Source organism: Catharus ustulatus, chromosome 13 (genome assembly GCF_009819885.2).
Source record: "Catharus ustulatus isolate bCatUst1 chromosome 13, bCatUst1.pri.v2, whole genome shotgun sequence".
NCBI lineage: Eukaryota > Metazoa > Chordata > Aves > Passeriformes > Turdidae > Catharus > Catharus ustulatus.
In genome coordinates this window covers 2,290,973-2,314,006 of record NC_046233.1, presented here as the reverse complement: position 1 = coordinate 2,314,006, position 23,034 = coordinate 2,290,973, and the positions used below count along the sequence as shown (strand labels likewise).

Below are 23,034 nucleotides of genomic sequence, written 5' to 3'. Positions count from 1 at the left end.
TTAAAGGACTCCCTCCTCTTCCTCTCCTGCATTCCACCAGCAGAAATAAATCATTTGTATTCCTCTTCCCATCTCCAGATCATCTTGAAACCTGTCTAGACATTAAAGCAATCTGTTTACTGCACTGATTATTCCACTTGGCTGTATCCCCAATCTTAAAATATATAGATTATGCTGAATTAAGTCCAATTTCATCCAGAAACCAACTGATTATTTTCTCCCTTCTCCTCATTATCCAAGAGATTCTAAATGATAGCAACAGCATCACCAAGGAAGAAGGGAATGGGATGGATCCTCATTTCACACTGAATCATTTACTTGTTAAACAATAAGCCTTGAAATTAACTTTCCCTCCTGACACCCCTGCATGCACAAATGCAAATAAAATGATTACAGGCTTCATCTTGGCCAAAAATAATGGTCATGGATGGTTCAGCTAATCTGAAAGTCACCCTGGAATTGCAGCCTTGCTTGTTCCTATTTATGTTGTTTAGAATTCCACCTAATCGTGGTTTAAATCTGTGGCCACCCAGGTCAGCCCAGGACTAGTCCTGGCCACTTCATTTATTGCTGCACTGCAGTATAGGGCTATTAAAAAATCCAAATATTTCCTGACAGCTCTCGGGGGAAATCTACAGTTCATAATTTCCTTTCATGGTGCTATTAATGCTTCCTGACAGGCTGAGAGCCAGTTGTTAATAATCTGGCAGATTTCCAGGTTCTTCTCTAAAATTAGCTTCAGTTTCTCATCTATAATTTTTTTTGGATTTTTGCAAATCTTAGCCCCTGATCCAGAAATTTCTGAGGCAGAGTGGCAGGTGGATGCCCTGCTCCCCTTCTGCAGGTGTTGGTCCAAGCCCTGAAGCTCCTGGTTCCAAAGAGCACTGCTCCAACTCCAAAACTCCAGGGATGTTTTGCTCCGCTCCACATTCCCTCTGGGGATAAAATTTGGTGGATTCTCTGTGTCCAGAGTGCAAAGAAATTGCCTTTTCTTATTTGTAAAAGTGTTGTGGAAGCCAGCAGCTGGAGGACCAGATGTGTAAGGAATGCAGCAGCAAAATAATAAATACTAAAGATGTTGTTTTATTGGAAAGGAGAGCTCCATAAAGATATCACAATGCCTTTAATATGGATTTTAATGAAAAGATCTGGGATATTGAATGTGAAGAAGCAAAAGATTAAACTGCAAACACCCAATAAGGGACTTTAGGGTGGCAGAAATGAAAGCATTGCTGGGATACCAGGCTCATAGAGAAACAACTGCTGCATGAGATCTTGAAAGAGATGAAGTCTTAAGATATCATTGTAAAAGTTTATCAACAATTCCTTTATTAACCTCTGTGTCTTTGAAGAAACCTGCACACTGTCTTTTGATGATATTCTAATTTTGATCCTCTTTTTACTGAAGAAATGAGAACTTTGCTGCTGCCTTCAGTTGAAACAGCATCAATTCTTATATCATTATTACACTGATAATATCTGGAAGGAGGTTTTCTTCAGCTCTTACTCATAGATATGAAGTGGATATTAAACTTTTTACCTGGGAAGAACAATGTGTGCTCTTCATTCCCAGGGTTTGGGTGCCACCAAGACCTGCAGCTTTAGTGTTTGTGAATGTGTTAGAAGAAATGTGATAATTGGTTTTTAAGTGGCATTGTCAGATTTGGTAAATTTAACACCTTCAGATCTCTTCAAAAACTACATTTCATAATGTATTGAATTGAAAATTGATCCACACTTACATTTCAGCCAGGCCTTGGAAGCCTTTTTATCAGGCTTTTTCCATCTCAATGTTTGCTCAGTAATTGCTGCAGACTGTATTAAATGATTAGGAGAGAATATTCTTGTTGTTGGAAATTATCTTTATGATGAAAACTTCTAAATTCTAATTCCCATTCTCTTCTGTAGTCCCCCCAGATTCAGAGGACTGGACTGATGTTTTCATCCCACCAACACTTCCAGGACAGATTTCACACAGGTGCTGGAGGTCCATTCCCACATATTTAGGAATTTAAATGAGAGCAGCACTGTTCTAGCCAAAGAATGAGCAATCAGCCCCTTCAGGCTGATTCCTGGCATTGCACAGTGTATAAATTTTTTAAAAGGGTGTCAAAATGCAGCTCCAAAAGTGGTTGTATGAGATAACTGCACCTGGGTTCAGCACCAGGACTGGGATTGGTTTCACTCTGTTAAATTCATTGTAATTTAAACTGATGAAAGACATTTTAATGCTGGTTTGTCAACAGCACAACCCACTGGGGTTTCCATCTTTCAGTCTTTGGGATAAATACAGCAAATTCTCTGACTGCCTGCAGAGACAGGGTTATTTCCAGCTGGGAATGCCCCACAAAGTTTGGCTGCTGCTCTGAACCAGTTCCCATCCTGATGGAACAGTGAAGGAAAGAGTGGCACTCCCAGGGAGCTTTCCAGCCATTCCAGTGGGATCCTGAAGCACATGGACACTTCTGCAGTGCCCTGATGGCAGAGGAGGGTTTCTCTCTCAGCATCCTGCTTTAAGCTGCCTAAGTGTTACTGTGAAAATAAAAATGTGGGGGGAAAAATAATAAAAAAAAATTATTATTATTATTTTTTTAAATCCTACTGTGTCCTGTACTTGATTGTTAAAGAAAGTGTGAATCCTTACAAGGATGCTTAGAATTGTGGAATGGTTTGGGTTGGAAAGGACTCTAAAAATCACCCAGTGGCCCCCCAGCCATGGCAGGGACACCTCCAATATCCAGCCCAATATCCAACCTGTCCTTGGACATTCCAGAGCTGGGCATCCACAAATTCCCTGTGCCAGGGCCATTTCAGTGCTGCTGAGTCCATCTGGGATGGGCAGTGAGATTTCATCAGAGTCCAGCCCATCCCATCTCTCCTCAAATATCTTAATTTGGGGAGTTTAAGACAACAAAAGTCTCTGTGGTGTCCCACCACGTGGGATCTCAATGTCACCTGAAACACAACGAGCTGTTTGCTCGGATTTAGGAAAATGTTTTGAAAACACAAGATTTAAACCCTCCCCGAAGGCTTTATGCACTGAATTTGAATTGCAAATGAGCCACAATATTTTCCTTTTCCCTAGGAAAAGTAAGCAATAGCAGTCAGGAGTGAAAACCAAATGAAAAGCCAAGTCCTTTTGTGAAAGAGGAAAAATAGGAGTGATCAGTATCGGAAACCTTTGTTAAATAGCACGGGGTGCTTTTCTCCCTCAAAATATGGTTCAATAATTCTAAATAAGCAGCAAGTACTCCAACAGCATACGTAAATCTTGTTGCAGCCTGGAAAACTGGTGGCTCCTGCTCCTTTCTGGTAGTTGCAAGTGTTTGCTATTCACTCTGTTATGGATATCTGGAAAATAGTTTGAGTGCAGAAAGCGCCTCAGGGGTAAAAAGTTTGAAAAGAAAAATGTAGCTGTATATCATTGGCATTCATGAGAAAATTCACATTAGATGCCTTGGAATCAGGAGCTCAGGAGACAAAAGAGAGATCAGGAGCAATGGTGTGCCAGGAATGCAAGCCTGGCTGTGACAGACTCCGCTCGTTTCCTGGCACATGAGGGATAAAAAAATAAAAAAAAAAAAGGTGGAAGGCCAAATTCTAAAGATAATATAGATGTGTGGAAGCTGGTGGGAGGGAAAGCTGAGGCTGCAGAATGAGGAGGCTGTGCATGCTCTGCCTGGGTTGAGCCTTTCTCTGCACATTTCCATTCCTTTCTTCTCCCACACCTGCAGGTCTCATTCCATGGGTTCTGGCACCAATAAACCAGTGCAGCACCACTGGGGAATCTGGCCCCAAATCCCTGTTCTTAAACATTTTCTTTCTTCCATCAGGTCAAAAAGTTGCTGTTTCTGCAAGCACAGCTACATTTTGCCATGGGTAAAAATGTCAATTTGCTGGAATTTAGCTGAGAGCAAAATCTCATCATTCCCTGGGCCTGACAGGTTTTACCCCACAATGTCACATCACCACCTGAACCAACTTTTACTTTCAGAAAACCTAACAGAAAACTGTGGCAGAGGTGGGAAATGGGGACTATTTCCATGAGAATTCAGATGACACCAGAAGAGTGTTTTGTCTTTTGTCACAGATTTGGTCTTGTAGATGTTTAGTTGCTCAAAAAATAAGTGGTTGTAGAAATTAAGGGTCTTGAAAACCAAAGCCTTGGCAACAGGCTGGGCTCAATAAAGAACAAGACATGGACCCTTACTTTAATTGTGTTAAACATATGTCAGATTTTTTTTTTTTTTTTAATTAATGAATGAATCCACAGCCTATTCCCCTCTAAATTCCAAGGAAAACATCTGTACCACTGCAGCCTTCAGCCACACAACAAGCCAGCCTTCCCCTCCGTGTGCTAAATGCCAAGTCAACACTCCAATCCCACTTTTAACCTGAATTTTTCAATCTCCCAGGTGGCCAGGAGGGAATGTTTGATGGCAGCACCATCTTTGTGTATTTTCTTTCCAGTGATATTTCCCAGAGTGTCTGCAAGGAGAAGCAGGTGCTGCACAGCTCATCCACCCTGGGTATTTTATCCCCCTTTTTTTCCATTTATTCACTCCTGTACATCCCTGGGTGTCCCACACATTTGGATGTCTCAGGAGCAGATATTTCTCCTTCCCCCCACCGATAAGAAGAGAAAATGACAAATATAAAATATCTGAGGACCGAGTTCCTTCCTATGCACTTGTTTTCTCTAATGGGAAAACAACAAAAAATGATGTTGCCTACTTCTGTAACAAACATATTTGTATAAATTACATCCTGCTGACAAATGGACATGCAATCAGGATTTTAGGGGGAAATGTAATGTTTCCCCCATGATCATATTTAACATATTTTGTTTTCCATCCATCTCTCTGCTCAAACTGTGGCATAACAATTAGAATAAGTGATAGCAGCACATCCAGAAAACAAAGGGTATGATGGCAGAATTTATCTTGTTACATTTCTTGATTTAATGCCAGTCTGGGATTTCTGGTCTGAACCAGATTTTTCTTATGCTATAAATATTTCAGTTTTTTCATTTATTCTTGATTTAGTTTGACAGTAAATAATCCCATGGAAGCTGCTGTTGGAAAGATGTTGTAAAAATTATTAAGTGCCTGCTCACCAGTTCAGTCCTTGTGTTTGTCAAAGGGAAGGGAGTAAAACAGCTGGGTAACTTTAAGGAAATATGTGTGTGTGTGTTTACAGTAATGCACCATAATTTGCAGTCCTAGGAGCAGAAGAATTACAGTTCTGAGGATTGATCAATACCTTGTATGAACACAAAGAGTTTGGGTTGTGTATTCTGGATATTGGCAGCTGCAGGTTCTTGTTTCAGGGATCCAAAAGATTCACCCATAACCCAAAGAGAGGAGAATAGAAAGCAGGGAGGGTTTCAGAAGGAAATTTCCTTGGAAAAAAAAAAAAAAATTATCTCTTCTCTTGGAAAAGGCAGGGTCTGGCCAGTTATTGGGTCTTTATTGGCTGTTTTTTGTTTGGAATAATTTTTGTTTGCAATATCAGGAAGCACGTGAATAACTCTAGAATGGTCTAAGTCCGTTCCCAATTTTCTTTGTCAACTCTTGCACCTTTAGGAGAGGTTTCTTCACTAAATAACTCACACAGCCAATGTGGAAGGACCAGAAACTGGATGTATTTGAGAGATTTTGAGGAAAAGGAGCTGGGTGGGACCAGCACTGGGAAGTGCTTCCTGTCCAAAAAAACAAGCACAGAAAAATACCCAGCAGGGGAAGGGAATCCAAACAGAAAAACCAACACCTGGGAATGTGCAAAATTCGCAGCAATAGCTTCAGCAAAAGGGGATAAATTGCAGACAAACGCTGGTTGTTATCTGCTGACAGCCAGCTTGGCATCCACCAGGACGATTTGTCAGCAAATGGACAATTGGAGCCTCCTCACCCTGCTGCACACAGGTCCTGGCTGCCTGGAGAATCTCCAGGGGAAAAAGCTAAAACTGGGACAGGCAAAGTCAAAAATTAGCACAGGAGTACCATGACATCTAAGTAATTAATTAAAATCCTAACTTATGGTTTTTAATCTGAAGGGATGCTTTCTGTTCAGGAAGGACACAGGAAAACAAATTTAAAGTTTTGTTGGTTTTTTTATTATTTTTATTTTTTTGTGTCTCAGATACCACAGATATGTACACGAGCTTCGAGACAAATATTGACAAGCAGGAGAAAGGCTGTGAAATAAATATGATGTGATTCAATAAGGAAAAGCACCAGGTTGTTTTCCACTGAAGCACAAATAATCAATGCCTACCTTCAGTATGGACAGGTGCTTAAAGGAGGGGCTGGAGGGGAACCTGAACTGAAGGTAAAGCACTGAAAAAGCACCCAAAAATATTAAAAAAATAAAGGAAATATTGATTGAGGGTATTCAGGTGCAGTCACTGCAGCTTGGGGCAGGGTTGATGTGTAAAGGCACAACCCAGCTCATCTTTCTCTGTTTCTACTTGGACAGAATTATAATTTAGTGGTTTTAATCCTTTTCCTTTCAAACACTTATAAATTTTGCAAATGTTCTTCAGCAGATCACAGCTGTGTGCGAAGTAGGACATCATGAAAGGCTAAAAGAAACTCTGGGGTTTTTCCATCCTTTTTTCCCACAACTTAGAAGCTTGTCAAGTTTTGATCATTCCTCGGGTTTTTAAGTGTCTCCCCTGAGACCACCTGCAATTTTTAGGTGCAGTTTATAGAAAATATTAACAAAATTAAGTCTCTTAGAGAAGTGGGATGGCTTCCAGGAGATTTGGATTTCTTAATTTTCTAAAAAAAACCCATCTCTCTCACTCCTATCAGCAATAAGTTCCAGGGCAACCCTGGGTGAGTTTTTTCACACTGCTGTGAAAAATGAGACGAGTGAGAAGAGAATATGGATCCATAAGTGTGGCTCATAATTGTAATTTCTCAGTGGAAAATTTTCAGCACTTAAAAGGTTTGGAATGATTTTACAATTTTGTAAACTCATTTTATTAAGTGATTTCTGGTTTCAGCTGCTTTATGAACTGATCCCCAGCAGTAAATCACTCGTGTGCCCTTTGGGAGTATAGGCCAAACAGATACTTTTTCCTGGCTTAATTCATCATCTGTTGACTGAAATGTCAAAGGAAATTAGAGGAAATTGTTATGTAAATCCTCACAGGCGGATGGTTCATTTCTGAAGGATAAAATTTCACACAGAAAAGGTTTTGTTGGTTTTTTTTCTTTTTACACAGGGTGTGTGTGACATTGTGATCCCTTCTCCTCCCGTGGGAGATCAATCATTTTGCATCAGGACCTGCTGATGTTACAGCACTTTCCAAAGGATTCTGGCTGGGTTTCACTGTGGAATCCTGGAATTCCAGACTGGTTTGGGTTGGGAGAAACCTTAAAGATCCATTCCAGCCCTGCCATGGCAGGGACACCTCCACTGTCCCAGACCAGAGGTTCCCCTGAGCACTGCTCTGGAGTTTTAACTCCTGCAGGAAACCCAGCACACCAAGATTTCCAAAGTGAATTTAGAGATGAGATTGTAGAATTATGACATTTCTTGGGTTGGAAGGGACTTTGAAGATTGTCTCATCCCCTGGGCAGGGACACTTCCACTGTCCCCAATGTCCAACCTGGGCTTGAGCACTGCCAGGGATCCAGGGGATGCTCTGGGAATTCCATCCCAAAATCTCATCCATCCCTGCCCTCTGTCAGTCTGAAGCCATTCCCTGTGTCCTGTCCCTCCATCCCTTGTCCCCAGTCCCTCTGCAGCTCTCCTGGAGCCCCTTCAGGTCCTGGCAGGGCTCTGAGCTCTCCCTGGATCCTTCTCCTCCCCAGGTGAGCACCCCCAGGTCCTGGCAGGGCTCTGAGCTCTTCCTGGAGCTTTTCCTCCCCAGGTGATCACCCCCAGCTGTCCCAGCCTGGCTCCAGAGTGGCTCCCTGTGATGGAACAAGAAATATCTGAACACTTAGGAGCTGGGAAAAGCTCACTGTTCCAAACACCTTTTCTTCCATCCCAGCACTGTCTGGCACAGGGAACAGGCAGATTTTTTCTTTCCTACTTGGAGAAACGCCCTCCCAGCCAAGAGATCTCTGTGCCACGTGGAGAGGATGGGAGGAACCCCAACATTATTGGATTTTCATTCCAACTTTGTGTTGTTTTGGAATTATTTTTGTGCCAAGATGATGCTATCCTATATCATTTGTAGTGTCTGAGTCCCCAAATGGTGCAGTAGGACGTACCTGGGGAAATTTGGGATGTTTCTTTGGATTCTGTGCTTTAATTGCCCAATATCTCTTCCTGTTTTTTGCAGAACATCCAGGTAGTCACAGGAAGACACACTTTACTTTCTTCCACTGATTGGATGGGAGGAATTTTTGACCTTGGAAAGTGGAGATGGTGTTGCTATGGAAACTAATAAGTCTGCTGCCATTCATGAGCTGCAGCACAGGTAAAATGTTCCACTATTAGTGTTTGTGATTGATAAATCTCTATCAGTGTCATCATTCTTGGAGAAGGAAGAAGCAATTACCAAAATTAACAGCTCTTTTTTCTATGAACAAGTGACTAAGGAGCTTTTCATTAGGACACACTTTAATTTTAAACAACTCCAGGTGCTGCCTTTGAACCAGGAAAACACTTTTCAAGATCATAAAAGAGCTGGAATCCAGGTAACAGCTTAAAAAAATAGTCCAAGCTGTAACAGTGAGAAAGAAAAACAATTGGTACTTGGGTGACAACACCATGAAAACATTTCTTGGCCCCACGATCAGCAAATGAGGCTGGATTGAAATCCAGACCAGTTTGGGAGCACTGATTTAATGGGTTTGATTCCACATTTCATCTCTCACCCTTCAAGTGCTTCCATATGAGTGAAGTGTCTTTAAATCACTGTGAACTGAAAGGAAAATGAGAGTATTTATTTATGAAGTCCAAAAATGGGTGAGAATCATAAGGACTATCACTATAAATACACAAAAAAGGGAAAGAAAATCTTGCTTAGAGGCCAAAGCAAATGCAATAATTCCTCCTTTGCTCCTGCTGGAGGGATGATGGACCCTCATCCCACCCTGGGCATCCTGGCCAAAGTGGGGTTGGAGGAAGCAGGATTGCATCCCCTCCTTCTCCTTCCTGAGTATCCCTCGTGCTTAATTAAAATATCAACAGTTTGTAACATATTGTGAGGTAAAATGTTCTTTTCTGCCTGGCTGGGCATTGCTCACAGTGAGGGTTTGGTATTCTGAGTTCATTCCAGCCCTGAACCTTTCTTCTAATTAAAAGCATATAACTTGACAATCCTGCTTCATAAAGCCATAAAAATGGGATTAACTCGTGTGGTTCATTACAGCCTCATCTCCTAACAGGCACTGAATGGGAGCTGAACTCTCTGAGGTTGTAATGAATTTGGGGATGGACTGACCCCTCACACTTGGCTGTGATAGAAACCATGACAACTGACTTTTGTCTCCAATTAATGTATTGAACTCTAAATAGCCAGGATATTACTCATGTACTTACAAGGAAATTGTATTAAAGTAACCTCAAATGATACTTAAATTAATTATGTAGTGCATGAGTCAGCAGCTGTTTGAAGTGAAGAAACAGAGCACAGGGCAGACTTCAGTAGCATTTTAAAATACAATTTAAATGAAACTCAAAGCTATTTTATCTAAATGTGAAATGTAAACCTCAGGATAAAAAAAAATCTTAGGATCAGACTTTCTGTTAAATCAATACAAAGTTGCTATTTCAGTAACAAACAACCAGCATGTTAAGGACCAAAAAACATGGAATATATAAAATATTGTGATATATAAAATATTTCAAGTGAGCAGTTGCTCATTTAAACCCAGCTTTGCTGAACTAATCTCAACAATCCTGTGTTTAGGACCCAAATCTTCCCTTTAATTCCCCACTGCCCCCTTGGGTACCTCTCACAGATCATTCCCTTCCTTACTACTCTGAGTAAAGCACTTGCACCAGCCTTTCAGAGCTCTGGATTCCCTTGTAATTCCTTGGTTTCTTGGGAAATAGTTGGTGGTCCTGGAGTCTGAACTGCTGGAGGTGAAGGTCAGCTGTGTTAGGAACAAGATATTCTTGTGGGGATTTCAAAAATCTCCAAAAAGAACATTTTCCTCTTTTTTTCTTTCTTTCCTTCTTTCTTTCCTTCTTTCTTTCCTTCTTTCCTTCTTTCTTTCTTTCTTTCTTTCTTTCTTTCTTTCTTTTTCTTTCTTTCTTTCTTTCTTTTTCTTTCTTCCTTCCTTTCTTTCTTTCTTTCTTTCTTTCTTTCTTTTTCTTTCTTTTCCTTCCTTCCTTCCTTCCTTCCTTCCTTCCTTCCTTCCTTCCTTCCTTCCTTCCTTCCTTCCTTCCTTCCTTCCTTCCTTTCTTTTCTCCTTTCTTTCCTTCTTTCTTTCCCCCAGGCTTTACTTCTCGAAACTTTTTGTCATCTTCACCATTTTTGCCAGAGGATCATCTTTAACAAGCCCAGTCCCAGGCTTTAAACCTGAGTTTAAAGGTACTGGGAGCTCAGTTTTAGGTGAACACGTTCAGCTTTTAGACTTAAAAACAGCTAAAAATGTGAATGTTCCACATTGCCAGGCACCAAGAGTAGCTCACAACAGCCCCTTTGTCCTGCTCTCAATTAAAGGAGCAGCAAAAGCTCCCCTGACTTCTCTGGGATAAGTTTATTTATACCTGGGTATTAATGAGCTCCATTGATTTCAGCAGAGCTGAGCTGATTTTCACTCCATGACATTCTGAAACACTCCTGATGGTAACAGGCAAGCTGCACTTATGGCAAAACTTCTCTGCTTTATCACATGGAAAGCTCTCATCAATTCAGCAATCACAGAAATGAGGAAGATGAGGACCCAGTCCTGGTGCTGAGCAGTTTTGTGAGCTGGGGATGGAAAGTTAATTCATGTTGGATGGCATTGGTCACTCATTTCCTCCTTGTTTCTACCTCACTTCTACCTGACATGTAGAATGAAAATGATTTTGACCTCTAAATTAATTTTAAATCTCAGGATTAAATGTGCTGTGCGGAAGAGCTGTATATTATTACCCCTCAAAATGGCAATTCAATTACTCAAAAATCAAACTGCCCTCTATATTCTCTTTATAGGCAAAAATCGTGGCAAGAATAATGTTCTCTCCAACTCTTATTTTCCAGCAGAGCTTTTTTATGTGTCTCAACGAGGGTCTTTAGGGTTTTCTTGCAGTGCCTTAGGGGACAAAATAAAATAAAGTAATGCATGCACAGTGACACAGCGAGGGAGCAGATTAGATTTTTTTTTTCCTAGCCCATTGCTATTTAAATGAGATAATCTGATCTAAGCAGAGCACCAGAGGCAAGAAGGGTGATGAAGATAAACTCAGAGATCATTACTTTAAATTCTGTGTACTTGCTATAGGGATGTACAACAACCATCTCCTGACACCGTTGAAATTTAAACATTATTTGATATGAACAAGTTAAGAAAGAGCCTTCACTTTCTGGATTAAAGATGTAGACAGGATTTTGGGAAGTTGTAATGAACAGACCTGTCCAAAGTGCTGAATAAAATGAAATAATTGTCTCTGCTCACCAAAACTCTCTCACATTTTCTTCCTATGGCTGCTCCTGGATTGAGCTGCTTCCTCTGGAGCAGGTTGCCAAGAATATTTTAACGAGGGAAAATTTTATTTTTAATTTTTAATATCCTATTTCTGTCCTTAGTGCCCATCAGATGCACCTCAGGCTGTTGCTTGGGTGTGGATGCCAGGTCAGGTTTTCCATCAGGTTGGAGGAAATTTCCTCCTCTCTGTCTCTGGTCCCTCCATTCTCTCCTCTGTCAATAAGGAATTACCTTCTGATTATTTCAAGTGTCTTCCTCCTGATCCAAATGTTTTGTCCCTCCCATTCCTCAAGGGAAATGGCAGCTGTTTGATTCCCTTCAAATAAATCCCTTCAGAGGCACAGAGAGGTGGCCTTTGTCACTGTCCCCTGTCCTGCTGGTGGTCTTGTCCCCACCGTGGAAGCAAAGGGGATTTCCAGGATTAAAGACAAGGAAAAAGCAGAATGGCAATGAATTCTATCAGGCTGTGGACAAGAGAAACAGCCCAAGCCAGTCTGGCCTGCATTTTGGAAGTGAGGCATCAACTGTATTTTTACAGAGCCCTTTGGCTTCTTGCCTCCAAATCAATTGGAGATGCAACCACAACCTCCCAGGCTGGATTTCTGACCCATCACTTTGAAACTGCTAAATTAGAGAGAGACTTTTCCTGATGTAAAGTGTCCTGATCCTCCTCTGGGTCACAGCAGGATGAATATTGAATACATCACAGCCCACACTCTGCCTGCAGTGTCTCACAGATTTATTGTTGGCATAACAGCACCTTTAGGGATGGAACAGCAGACCATATATTTTAAGACAAGTGACATCTTTGCTATTTCTAACAGCAAAATGTGGAGATGAACTAGTCCAGCCTGGAAATGTTAAGGCTTCCCTGAACAACCAGAGGCATTTGGATGAGTCAGACCCTGATAATAATAATTAGGTGTCCCTTAGCATGGAGGTTTTCATGGTTTGGGAAATAAAAACTGGATTTTAAAGGCTGTGGCAGCACATGGCTGATGCTACAGTGACTTCCCAGGAGAGGCAGCAGTGATGTTTGAAAACTTTTGTTTCCATGCTGTGGGGAGCCAGGAGGTTCAGCATTAGGGAACCACAACCATCCCTGGTGCAAAAAAGCCTGAAAAAGGAGCCCCATGCCCTGGAGATGCATTATTGCATTTAGGGAATGTGAAAGAGTTTGAGGGTTTCCAAACATAAACCTGCAAAGGGAACCACCTCAAGTGGGGCTGGATAAAGCTGTTTGTGTAGTCCACAATCCAGTAATTAAATCCTTAACCCATACCTTAACGAAAATCTGGCAGTTTAGAATTTAAAGAAAAATGATGAAACATAGGAGAGGTTGTGAATCAGGAGAACACAAGGAGTTTAACATGAACAGCTTTATCCAGCCTCACTTGAGGTGGTTCCTTTTGCACAAACCCACCTCAAATCTGTGCCCTGGGGGACACCAGAGCCACTCTCACATTCCCCAAGGACTCCACACCACCCCAAACCTGGGGAATTCTGTTTAATATTCCCCACCACGGGCTAGCCTCACTCTACAGAAGAATTCCCCTCATTGTGCTTCATCTCTCAGTACAAAAAAACCTTTTTGGGGTTGCCCTGAGTGCCCAGACGTGGTGGAGCTCAGGGGCTGCTTTGAGGGTGCACTTTGAGATTGGAGCTGCATTGATTTCACTGTCAGGAAATGTTATTTACAGCTCCTGTGGAGATGCTGGGATTCATGGGTGTGCATCCACCAGACTTTTAGGTTTTCTCTCTGGCTCTAGTGGCTAAATTCTCCAGTCTGAAAGGCCTTTTCTGTTTTTATGCTGGTTTAAATAATTATTGCTTCCCAATCTTTTCAATTAGTTACTTTACATTATTTTTTCCCCTTTTATTTAAATTTTACATGATTTCCTGTTTCATATCAAACCATTTCATCTCCCAGCACAAAAGGCTCATTAACTTTGTAAAATAACATCCTGATACTTTTGAAGTGATTTTTTTTCACTTTTTTTGTTGCAACAGCTTCAAAGACAATTCAATTTTACTTTATTATCACTGCCAAGAAGTTGAAATTAGCAGGTGATTAAGCACTTCAAATATTTTGAGCATTTTCTATTGTCAACAATGGCAAATTTAAGTAGAAAGGAATTAAACTTAAGAAGGCACAATAATATATTACTTAAACAGTTTATTGGAGCACAACATTTTCAAGGATTTCTTCTGGTTTTACGTAATTACTTAAACAAAGAGTAGGTTTAGATGAGATTTTAGAGATAAATTGTTCCCTAAAAATGTTTGAGGCCCTGGCACAGGTTGCCCAGAATTTTGAGATTTCCCATTTCAGAGTTACCAACACGGATGTTTTGGAGTTTAAGAGCCAAATCCACTCCCTTTTTATTAAAAAACTGACACTTGAAATCCTAAATTTAATTGTGGAGGCAATGATGGCCATAAAATCATGGAATCACTGAAGGGTTTGGGTTGGAAGGGACCTCAAGGATTATCTACATCCTACATGAAACAGAGAGAAAAACAGCTGAAGTCGAATTTTCCACTAGCAGAAATGAGAATAAATAAATAAATAAATAACAAATTTCCAGAATTCAGACCTTGAAAATGAAAAAAAAAAAAAAAAAGAAAAGAAAAAATGAAAAAAAAATTAAAATAAGAAAAAAATTAACTCTCCTTTATTTTGACTCCCCTGCTGTTTAATAAAACTCTGCACACCCTGACACGGGTGAAGACCTTGCTCACAAACTTTGAAGTGCTGCAGCAATATCTGTGACTTCCCCGCAATCACAGGCTACTCATCCCTCCCATTGTTTGCAGAAGCTGGAAAATAAAACGTCTGGGGTTATTGATTGGCGACTTCTTTTTCATTTAGCGCCTATTGATCGCTGTTTATGTGTGTGTTTTGTGTTGAGCAGGAATTAACATTGAAAACTTCTTGGAATTCACGGCATTCACACCTACTTGGCATTCCTGGGGAAACCTTGCTGCCACAATCCCACTCCAATTGGGGGTTTCAAAAATCGGTGTTGTCTCCTCTGGGGTCCTGGCAGAAAAAAAAAAAAAAAAAAAAAAAAACACCACCAAAAAAAACCCCCCAAAAAACACCCCCAAAAACAAAACAAAACAAAAAACCTAAAAAAACAAGAATAAAAAATACAAAAAACAAAAAAACCCAAAACAAACATACAAACAAAAACCACAACAAAACAAAGCAAAAAAATACACAAAGAGCTTTTTAATATTTTTTTTTAATTTTAATTTTCTCTATTACTCCATTAATATTTAGGATCAAACTCTTAAAAAGAATTAAAAATTAAAAGCAGTGTTATTTTGGTATATTTGATTTTTGGGCCCTTGTAGAATTTTAGTGCCAGCACTTTTCCCCTTCTGCACAGCGTAACCAGAATTTTGTCCTGTGCTCAATATTAATATCTGCTTTATTGTTCTATTCTAATTACAATCTCATTATGAAAGGGACCCTATATTTTCCTGTGACAGATATTGCATCTCATTGTTAGTGGATCTTGGTTATTCCATGCTTATTGTTATTAATAATTTGTAGCCATTGGATTGGAATTAGAATATTACTTTGCTAAATCACTTTTGCTGCTAATTAAGGCACTGTGTGTGACATTGTTTAGCTCCAAACATCATCGTCCTGCTTTTCAGCCTGCTCTAATTACCTGTAACTCATTCATTTCAACTTAGAAATCAGGATTTTAATCAAACTCCTTTGAGCTTTGCCGTGGTGGGAGCTGCTCTTGGTGGGAATGAAAAAGAAAATGGACAAAGATATTTTAATGACAAATGCACCTTTCACTGCAGCCCCCGAGCTCCTTAGAAACAGAATAATTGTCCTCAATGCTCCCAAGCACAATAGCAGGAGGGTTCTGAGGTAGAAGTGAAAGATGACTGAAAAATTCCAACTCTTCAAGGTATCAGCAAGGAAATCGCCGCAGCTTTAAATTGTCTTCTCTGCACAGAACATCTGTGAGATCAGATCTGTCACACTGTTTGCTGGGCTAATATTTCCTCTGGAGAAGCAACATCACTTGGTTATTTGCCTGGGAACTTTGCTCACTCTGGTTGCCAGATAAACAGGAGACACACAAAGGTCACGGGTGAAAATCCACATTAATGGCCAGGGTGTGTGTGGCATTAGCAGGACTCAGTCTCAGGGACAGAACCTTGACATATCCTGAATATTGCAGCAGCTTGAGGAAAAGCAGGGGGAAAAAGGGTTTATTTCTGTGCAATTCTTTCTGCAGCCATTTTAGGGGAGTGCAAGAAAAGGTGTAAAAGGTGCAGATGTTTGTGCTGCAGCTGTTCTGCACACACCTGCAGCAGCTGCACCTTTCTCTGGTCATGGAATCACAGAGTGATGGAATGCTTTGGGTTGGGAGAGATTTTAAACCCATCCAGAGCCACTCCCTGCCATGGCAGGGACACCTCACACTGTCCCAGGCTGCTCCAGCCCCAGTGTCCAGCCTTGGACACTCCAGGGATCCAGGGCAGCATCCCTGAATCCCAGGGAAGGTCATTTAGGAAGATTAATTCCATGGCAGGTTATTTCTGTGCTTTGATCTCCAGTCTGGGTGGGTTGTTTGCCACAGAATTTCCTTAAAAGGGGATGTAAAGCCCATTATCATTTGGGAGAATGTTTGGGAAAATGAAACCTGTGATGAATTCAGAGCATTTTGTGCCTTGGGACTGATTTGTCCTTTGTGGAATCGCTGGGTGCCCACGCTGGGGTTGGTTTTGTGTCACTGCCCAGCAGATACCAGGCTGCCACTCCTCCCTCCCAAACCTTGGCCAGGCTCTGTCCCAGAGCCCTGAGCTCACCCTGGAAAATGCAGAGCACTTCAGAGTAAAATCCACCCAAACTTTGGCTCAGAAGGCCTTTCCCCCCAGCCCCAGTGTGATTTATGGAATGCAATTTCTTCATCCTCTAACGTTGTCTCACTTCATACACTTATGCCAAATCGTTCCTGATGATTTATTACTTTTCCTACAGCTTATAAAAAAAAAATGAGTATCAATACAATGTCAACAAAACTGTAGGGGTTAATCTCTAGTAACTTACTGAGCATTAGTCAGATTCATATTTCAGTCATACTAGTCTAAAGCTGCTAAAATCACTGATGGTATAATGCAACTTAAATCAGAGTATAATGTGATACCTCCAATTGCTCTTTCTATTCAGATTTATTCTGATTTGCACTGAATATGGCAGAAATAAAAGATATTTCTCTGTGTCTTCCTTGTACATTTGTGAGTTTGCAAAACACAAATAGTTTGCTCTAGGCCAGAGAAAATGTAACCATTAATGCAATAGATACTGAATTCATATTTGCCTGACAAGTGACCTTATCAGCTATAACTTGTCATCTTCTAATTAGTCTACATTTATTTTATTCACTCAATTAACCCCCAGCGTCTCCAGGAGATAAGTTGGCGATACACAGAATTATCTGGTGCTGCAATTAAAATGGTGCTGCTCATGTACTCCACAAATTTGCCTTAAAGAAAGGTAAACCTCATTAATATCCCACCAGCCTGACTGCAAATTAAAATGGTTTTATTGCCAGTGATGCCACTGACTTTCAGTGCTCACTGGCAGGGAGCAACAATGTCTTTTCTTCAGAGATGTAAGTGTAATCACACAAAACTAAGAGCAGAAATATCTAAGTATTATTAAACCTCTCCTTCCCAGAGAAATGCCCATTCTTCACTTAAAGTAAACATTTACAGATTAAGAGTGACCTGAAAGGTGAGCACTTAGAATTTGTATGGAAAAGAACAAAATCCTATGAACAGAATCCAGCCTGATTCGCATTTTGTGCCTTGAAATAACTTGGGTTAGAGTTTTGAATAAAAATCTGAACCACATGATCAACATGCAAACTTTAAGGAAACCAAACCTGAATCAAGATTTCAGTCCCAGTTTGATATGAGTAAAGTGCTTGTGCATATACACAACTAATTTATAGGAGAAATTGAGACAAGAGAATTGTTGGCAGCCCAAAGGTGGATGTCCACTGCCAGTCAAAATAATCAAAGAAACATTTATTGTATTGCACTGACATTTTACCCAAATGTCTGCATAGTTTTTAAGCTATTAGGGAAGTGAAAACACAAACAGGCAGAAAATGAATGTGGTGAGCCAGGACGTGCTGTAAATTCAGTCGGATGCAATTATTGAGGAGGGGGAGCACGGAGCCCCCTCCTCTCTGTGCTTTAAAACCCTGCAGCCTAAATCTCCTGAAATTAGAGCTGAATCCATCACTGATTATGTCAGTGCCCAGAAATATGGCCTTGAGCAGATTTGTCATAACTCTGCTGGAGATGCTGCGCCGTGGGCACGGCGACCATCAGTCAGGAGGAGACAATTTCCCAAGGAGCACAAGTCAAGCAAATGTGTTCTCAGCAGCCTTGTGGGACACGTCCTGCTGGAGATGGATGGCACCAGGCTCTGATGGATGGCAGGGACAGGGCAGCTCCTCACACCCCTCTGTGCTGTCTGCAGGGTTTCATCCCTAGGGGAGGAGTGGCACTTCAGCTCTGAAATCCCATGGGAAGTGCCCAAGGCCAGGTTGGACAGGGTTGGAGCAGCCTGGGGAACTGGAGGTGTCTCAGCTCTGAAATCCCATGGGAAGTGCCCAAGGCCAGGTTGGACATTGGTTTGGAGCAGGCTGGGGCATTGGAGGTGTCTCAGCTCTGAAATCCCATGGGAAGTGCCCAAGGCCAGGTTGGACATTGGTTTGGAGCAGCCTGGGGCACTGGAGGTGTCCCTGCCATGGCAGGGGTGGGACAGGATGGGATTTAAGGTCCTTCCAACCCATTCTGTGTTCAGTGATTCCTTGATCCAGTCTGAATTCAACACTGCCCTTCTGTCTTCACATACTGAAATTCTCTACCACCTCTATATATCTTTATTTCTTTTGCTTTGTAATCTCTTCCATATATTATTATTATTATTATTTTTTATTCCTTATTTGCATTTTATTTTATTTTGTCTTTGCATTTATTCCATTTCACTGCTCACATTTCCCCACCATTTAAACATTCTGTCCCAGCTCAGGGGATGACAAGCAGCCCCTACATCGAGTGTCCTCCTTTCTTTGGCATCAAAACACTTCCCCTTTTTTATTTTATTTTTTTTTAATTTTTTTTTCCCCAATCTGCTGCAGTTTGAATTCCACCACTGGCAGAGATGAGATGACTAATCCAATTTCCCTCTATGCAAAGAGTCCTCCTGCATTTCTCTCTGCACTTCTACTTTTTCCCTGAATAGCCGTCATTTAATGCCCCGTTATCTTGGATGGCACTCATTTAGTGCTTTATTAAGCAGTAATTCAGCAGCCTGTTATCAGTTCCTCCTAGAGCTGGGGAAAATATGCCAGCCAAGTATGGGAGATTTCCGCAGAATTACAGTGGTTTTGTGATTTTTGGATTAGAGAAAAATTACCCCAAAGTAATAGATATGAAATGTTTTCCCTGCATTTCATTATTGGCCCGGTGCTAAAGCTCCCATCAGGCCGTTCTGAGTGTAGATCGTCTGGTTTTTATTTCTGTTTCCAACCCAAGCAGCAAAATTCTACAAAATCACAGAGCACTCAATGGACTGAGAAGTCCTAAACCTGGACTCACTTTTTCTCCTGCACTCTCCAGTGTTTCCAGGTGGGTAAAAAGACATAAATTATTTTTTTAGAGCTTTTTAAAAACCAGGGACTTGAATTGAAATAATGGGCAAGGGTAGAAACCAAAGTGTAGAGGGATCAATGTAAATCCCAGCTGGAAAAAAATGGGTTTGTAAAAAAAAAAAAAAAATTATGATAGAATAGGTAAAGCCTGCATTTCCCATCTCCTTTCAGCTGGGTTTTGTTGTTTATAGTGTCTTTTTTTTTTTCTTTTTTTTAAAGAATACATCAGGTAAAGGTCATTTTTCCTTGAATGGAAAAGCACAGTCATTTTAACAGTGAGACATTCCCAGCTTGCTCTACATCAGAAATGTTGATATTAGCTCCTTTAAAATAGAAAGCAGAGACTAAAATTGCCTGAGCAACTCAATGGCTGGCAGTCATTTACCCAAAAAAAAAGAGCATTTGCAAAGTTATGTTTATGACTTCTGCTAAATTCCAGGGTGCCATCACTGGAAGGATTTTAACTTCATTTGCTTTTGCTCAAAAAAAAAAAAAAAAAAAGAAAAGATCATCATGGAGGTATTAAACAGCCACAAAAGATGATGGCTTCAAATAGTGTCTTTTGGCTGATCCATAATCATTTGCTTTGGCAATTTTATTGGGGAACATTAAGGCTGATCACTAACTCCGTGTTCCTAATTATTTCTGAAATATTGTGCTGTTTTCTGAGCAGAGCAGTGGGCTGCTCGGGACTGCAATGTTCTAACTGGGTTTTAATCAATGAGTGATAATGAGAGCTTGTGTTTTGACTTTCCCTTCTTAATTGCCAGTAATAAAGCAGATCCTCATTGATGATATTTAGCAGAGTTCAGTTTCATTCATCTCTGTTTATTCTATTTATTTTGAAAGTGCCTGGGAGCTTTCAGCGTGCTAGACACAATAACAGAATATACAATGCTAATTATATTTTCCTTGCCTGATATTTTCCACAGCAGAGGATGATGCTGCCTTTTCCTGGGGAGTGATTGTACCTCCGTTTTTAGCAGGTTTCTGGAATGCAGGAATCAAAGGATAAAACCATGGCCTGTGAAATCCCAACTACATTTTGCTGTTTAAATCTCTATTTCCCTTCTGCAGCTCATGATAGTTGGGATTTTTTTTTTATTTATTTATTTTTTCACCCAGGATGCCAAAATAAGAATTAAACATAAATATCTTCAAGATGAGGAACATCTGCAGGTGCTGCTGGCCAGGAAAATTCATACCCAAACAGCCACAACAAAGCTACACCAGGTCTGATTTATCTCAGGCAGATCTTCACTGGCCAATTGTCCATTTTGTGACCTGATTTTTGGTTAAGAAAGACCATTTTCCCCCTAAAAGTTTAAGTTCCAAATTTAGTTTTAGTCCTTCAAATGGATGCCAGCACTGTGATGACAAATGCATGCAAAGCAGTCAGTCAACATAATAAATATTTTGATAATATTCTGCCTGATTAATCTAATTTAAATCAGGACCTGCCTTAGGTTTAAAATGTTTTAAATATCCCTTGCATTCCTCTTCAATTATATGTAAGAAAATAAAGAGTTTTTTAATCTTGCCTGGATCATTGCTTGAGATGATTTATATCCCAAGATTTTCTTCCTGAGCTATCAATCATCTGAAAGCAAGAAGTAGGTGGCAGCCTGAAATTTCTAGATCAGATCTTTCTGTGTCCCGAGGAATTTTTGCCGTGGCAGTAATTTGGGCTACAAAAATAAATGGTCTCCACATGGTTTTTCTATTATCTTCATGATCTCAATTATTTCTAAGTGTTATCACAGGATATAAACCTTTAAAATCATTGCTGATGGCAGGGTCTTACAGCTAATTCCTGGCTGGTTTAATTCATGCCTCTCACTTCAGCCCTAGTGAGAAAAACAAGCATCTGGGAAGGAGCCATTTTGTTCCAGTTATTCAAAACAAATAAACCAAATTTAAATAACTTGTACAAGCAGTTTAAACACCCACCTGCATTACAGTGCTGTAGAATGGAGATTGTATTTGGATTTCTGCAAGGTCTGGGGCTCTCAGTGTTGCAGAACCAAAATACAAGTTCACATTAACACAATTTTCCTATTGGGCATAAATGGGAATTACCAAGTGTGGCCTCTTGAAACCAAGGTGAATCTCTGCTGTAGTAAATTCAAAGTATTTGTGAACTTTTCCATGATTCTCTCCATTCCATTGGGGCTGGATCTTTGAGTGCAGAAATTCTCCCTTGTCCCCAGAGTCTGGGTGGGAGTGCAGGGCTCCAAAGACACAAATGGGTCTGAAATTTCCCCAAATGGGTCTGAATTTTCCCCAAATTCCTGTATTTTTCCCTCTTGTTCTGTATAAGCAGAACTGAAGTTTCTTGTGTTGTTTTGTGCTTATTCAAGTCAATGTTTTGCTCTCTCACATTGATAAGACATTGATATTATTGTACTAATATTGGGCAAGTCTGGGCCTTGGATGTGTCTGGGCAAGTCCAGGCCATGGTTTGGGTTGTGTGCACCAACCAATCTCTATTTAGTTATTGTTCTTCATATTTTGCTATTTAGATGCTTTTCCCTGTACTGTGCTGTACTTTCTCATGCTTGGCTGTTTTTGTGTATTTCTTGGTTTAGAATCATATTTATAGCAGGTGCAGGGGGGAGACAGTTTTGGAGAATTTTTCTGTAAGTTGTTTTGAGACCCTTCAAAGTTACTAAAACATAAACTATACTAAATTAAAAAAAAACAAAAACAAAAAACAAACAAACCAAAACAAAACAACCAAACAAACAAAAAAAACCCAAAAAATCCACAAAAAACAAAACAACAAAAAAACCCCAGGATGCCAAAATTAAAAAAACTAAATTAAAAGTAAATAACAAAAACCTAAACAGTAACCAATCAGAATACGTGGGGGCCTTGTACAAAATGCATTATAAAAAAAAAAAAAAATCTCCAATCAAATAATATGTAATCACATAAATAGTAGTCTTAAAGTATATAATTAAAACTAAATTTAAACAATAAATCAACTTCTGCATAATTGTATTAATTTAATGTCCAGAAATCCATGTCTCTCCCACAATCTATCAATGGAATTTGGGAGTCATCACACAAAATTCCAGTGATAAAAATCATCTGAGCTTAGTTACTCCCCATCCTCTGAGAGAGCAAAGCACAGAGAAAAGTTTGAGAGAAACAAAGTGCTGGCTTTATTTAAGTGGCAGGATATTAAATGATATAGCTGTTATCTTTTCCTGTAGTATAAATTATTGAATTAAGCCTTCAGTCAGCTTGGCAGCAGTGCCAAATGAATATTACAGGAGTACAATGCAGCAAACAGAATGTGTCATTGGATCTGGGGCTCCCTTAGAACTGAAATTACAGTGAACAAAATGGCCATGCACTAGATTGGAAAAGGTTCATTATTATTTATTCATCTTGCCCAGTAACACAAAAACCTGATGAAGTTTCCTTGAGAAGGGGGCATGTCAGGATTGGTATCCATCAGAAAGGCACATCCCTCCAACCCCATCAGGGATATCTGTCTCCATAATTTATGTCTGTCCCACCAGAGCTCTCCATCTGAAGGACATGCCCAAGTTCATGACACCAAACAAATCACCCACGCTGATGAAAAGGAGATTTTCACCTCTTCACTCATCTACACCTCCCACAATAGCACAAAGTCTTTTTGTAAAGCCAAAAAAAGTCAGGCCCAGGGAGGAATTTCAGCACTGTTGCTCACAGGTTTGTTTATTTTCCAGTAAAAT

At 40.3% G+C, this 23,034-nt stretch overlaps 1 protein-coding gene across 2 annotated transcripts in view; it reads left to right on the top strand.

Annotated features, from left to right (window-relative positions):
- Window positions 1-23,034, top strand: part of LOC117002510 (contactin-6-like) — a 122,648-nt gene that overhangs the window by 15,020 nt on the left and 84,594 nt on the right. For both annotated transcript variants that reach the window (XM_033071692.2, XM_033071691.2), the window contains exon 2: window positions 8,300-8,437. In XM_033071692.2, coding sequence (XP_032927583.1) covers window positions 8,383-8,437 — 55 coding nt within the window. In that variant the 5' untranslated portion in view covers window positions 8,300-8,382. The remainder of the gene's footprint in view (window positions 1-8,299; window positions 8,438-23,034) is intronic.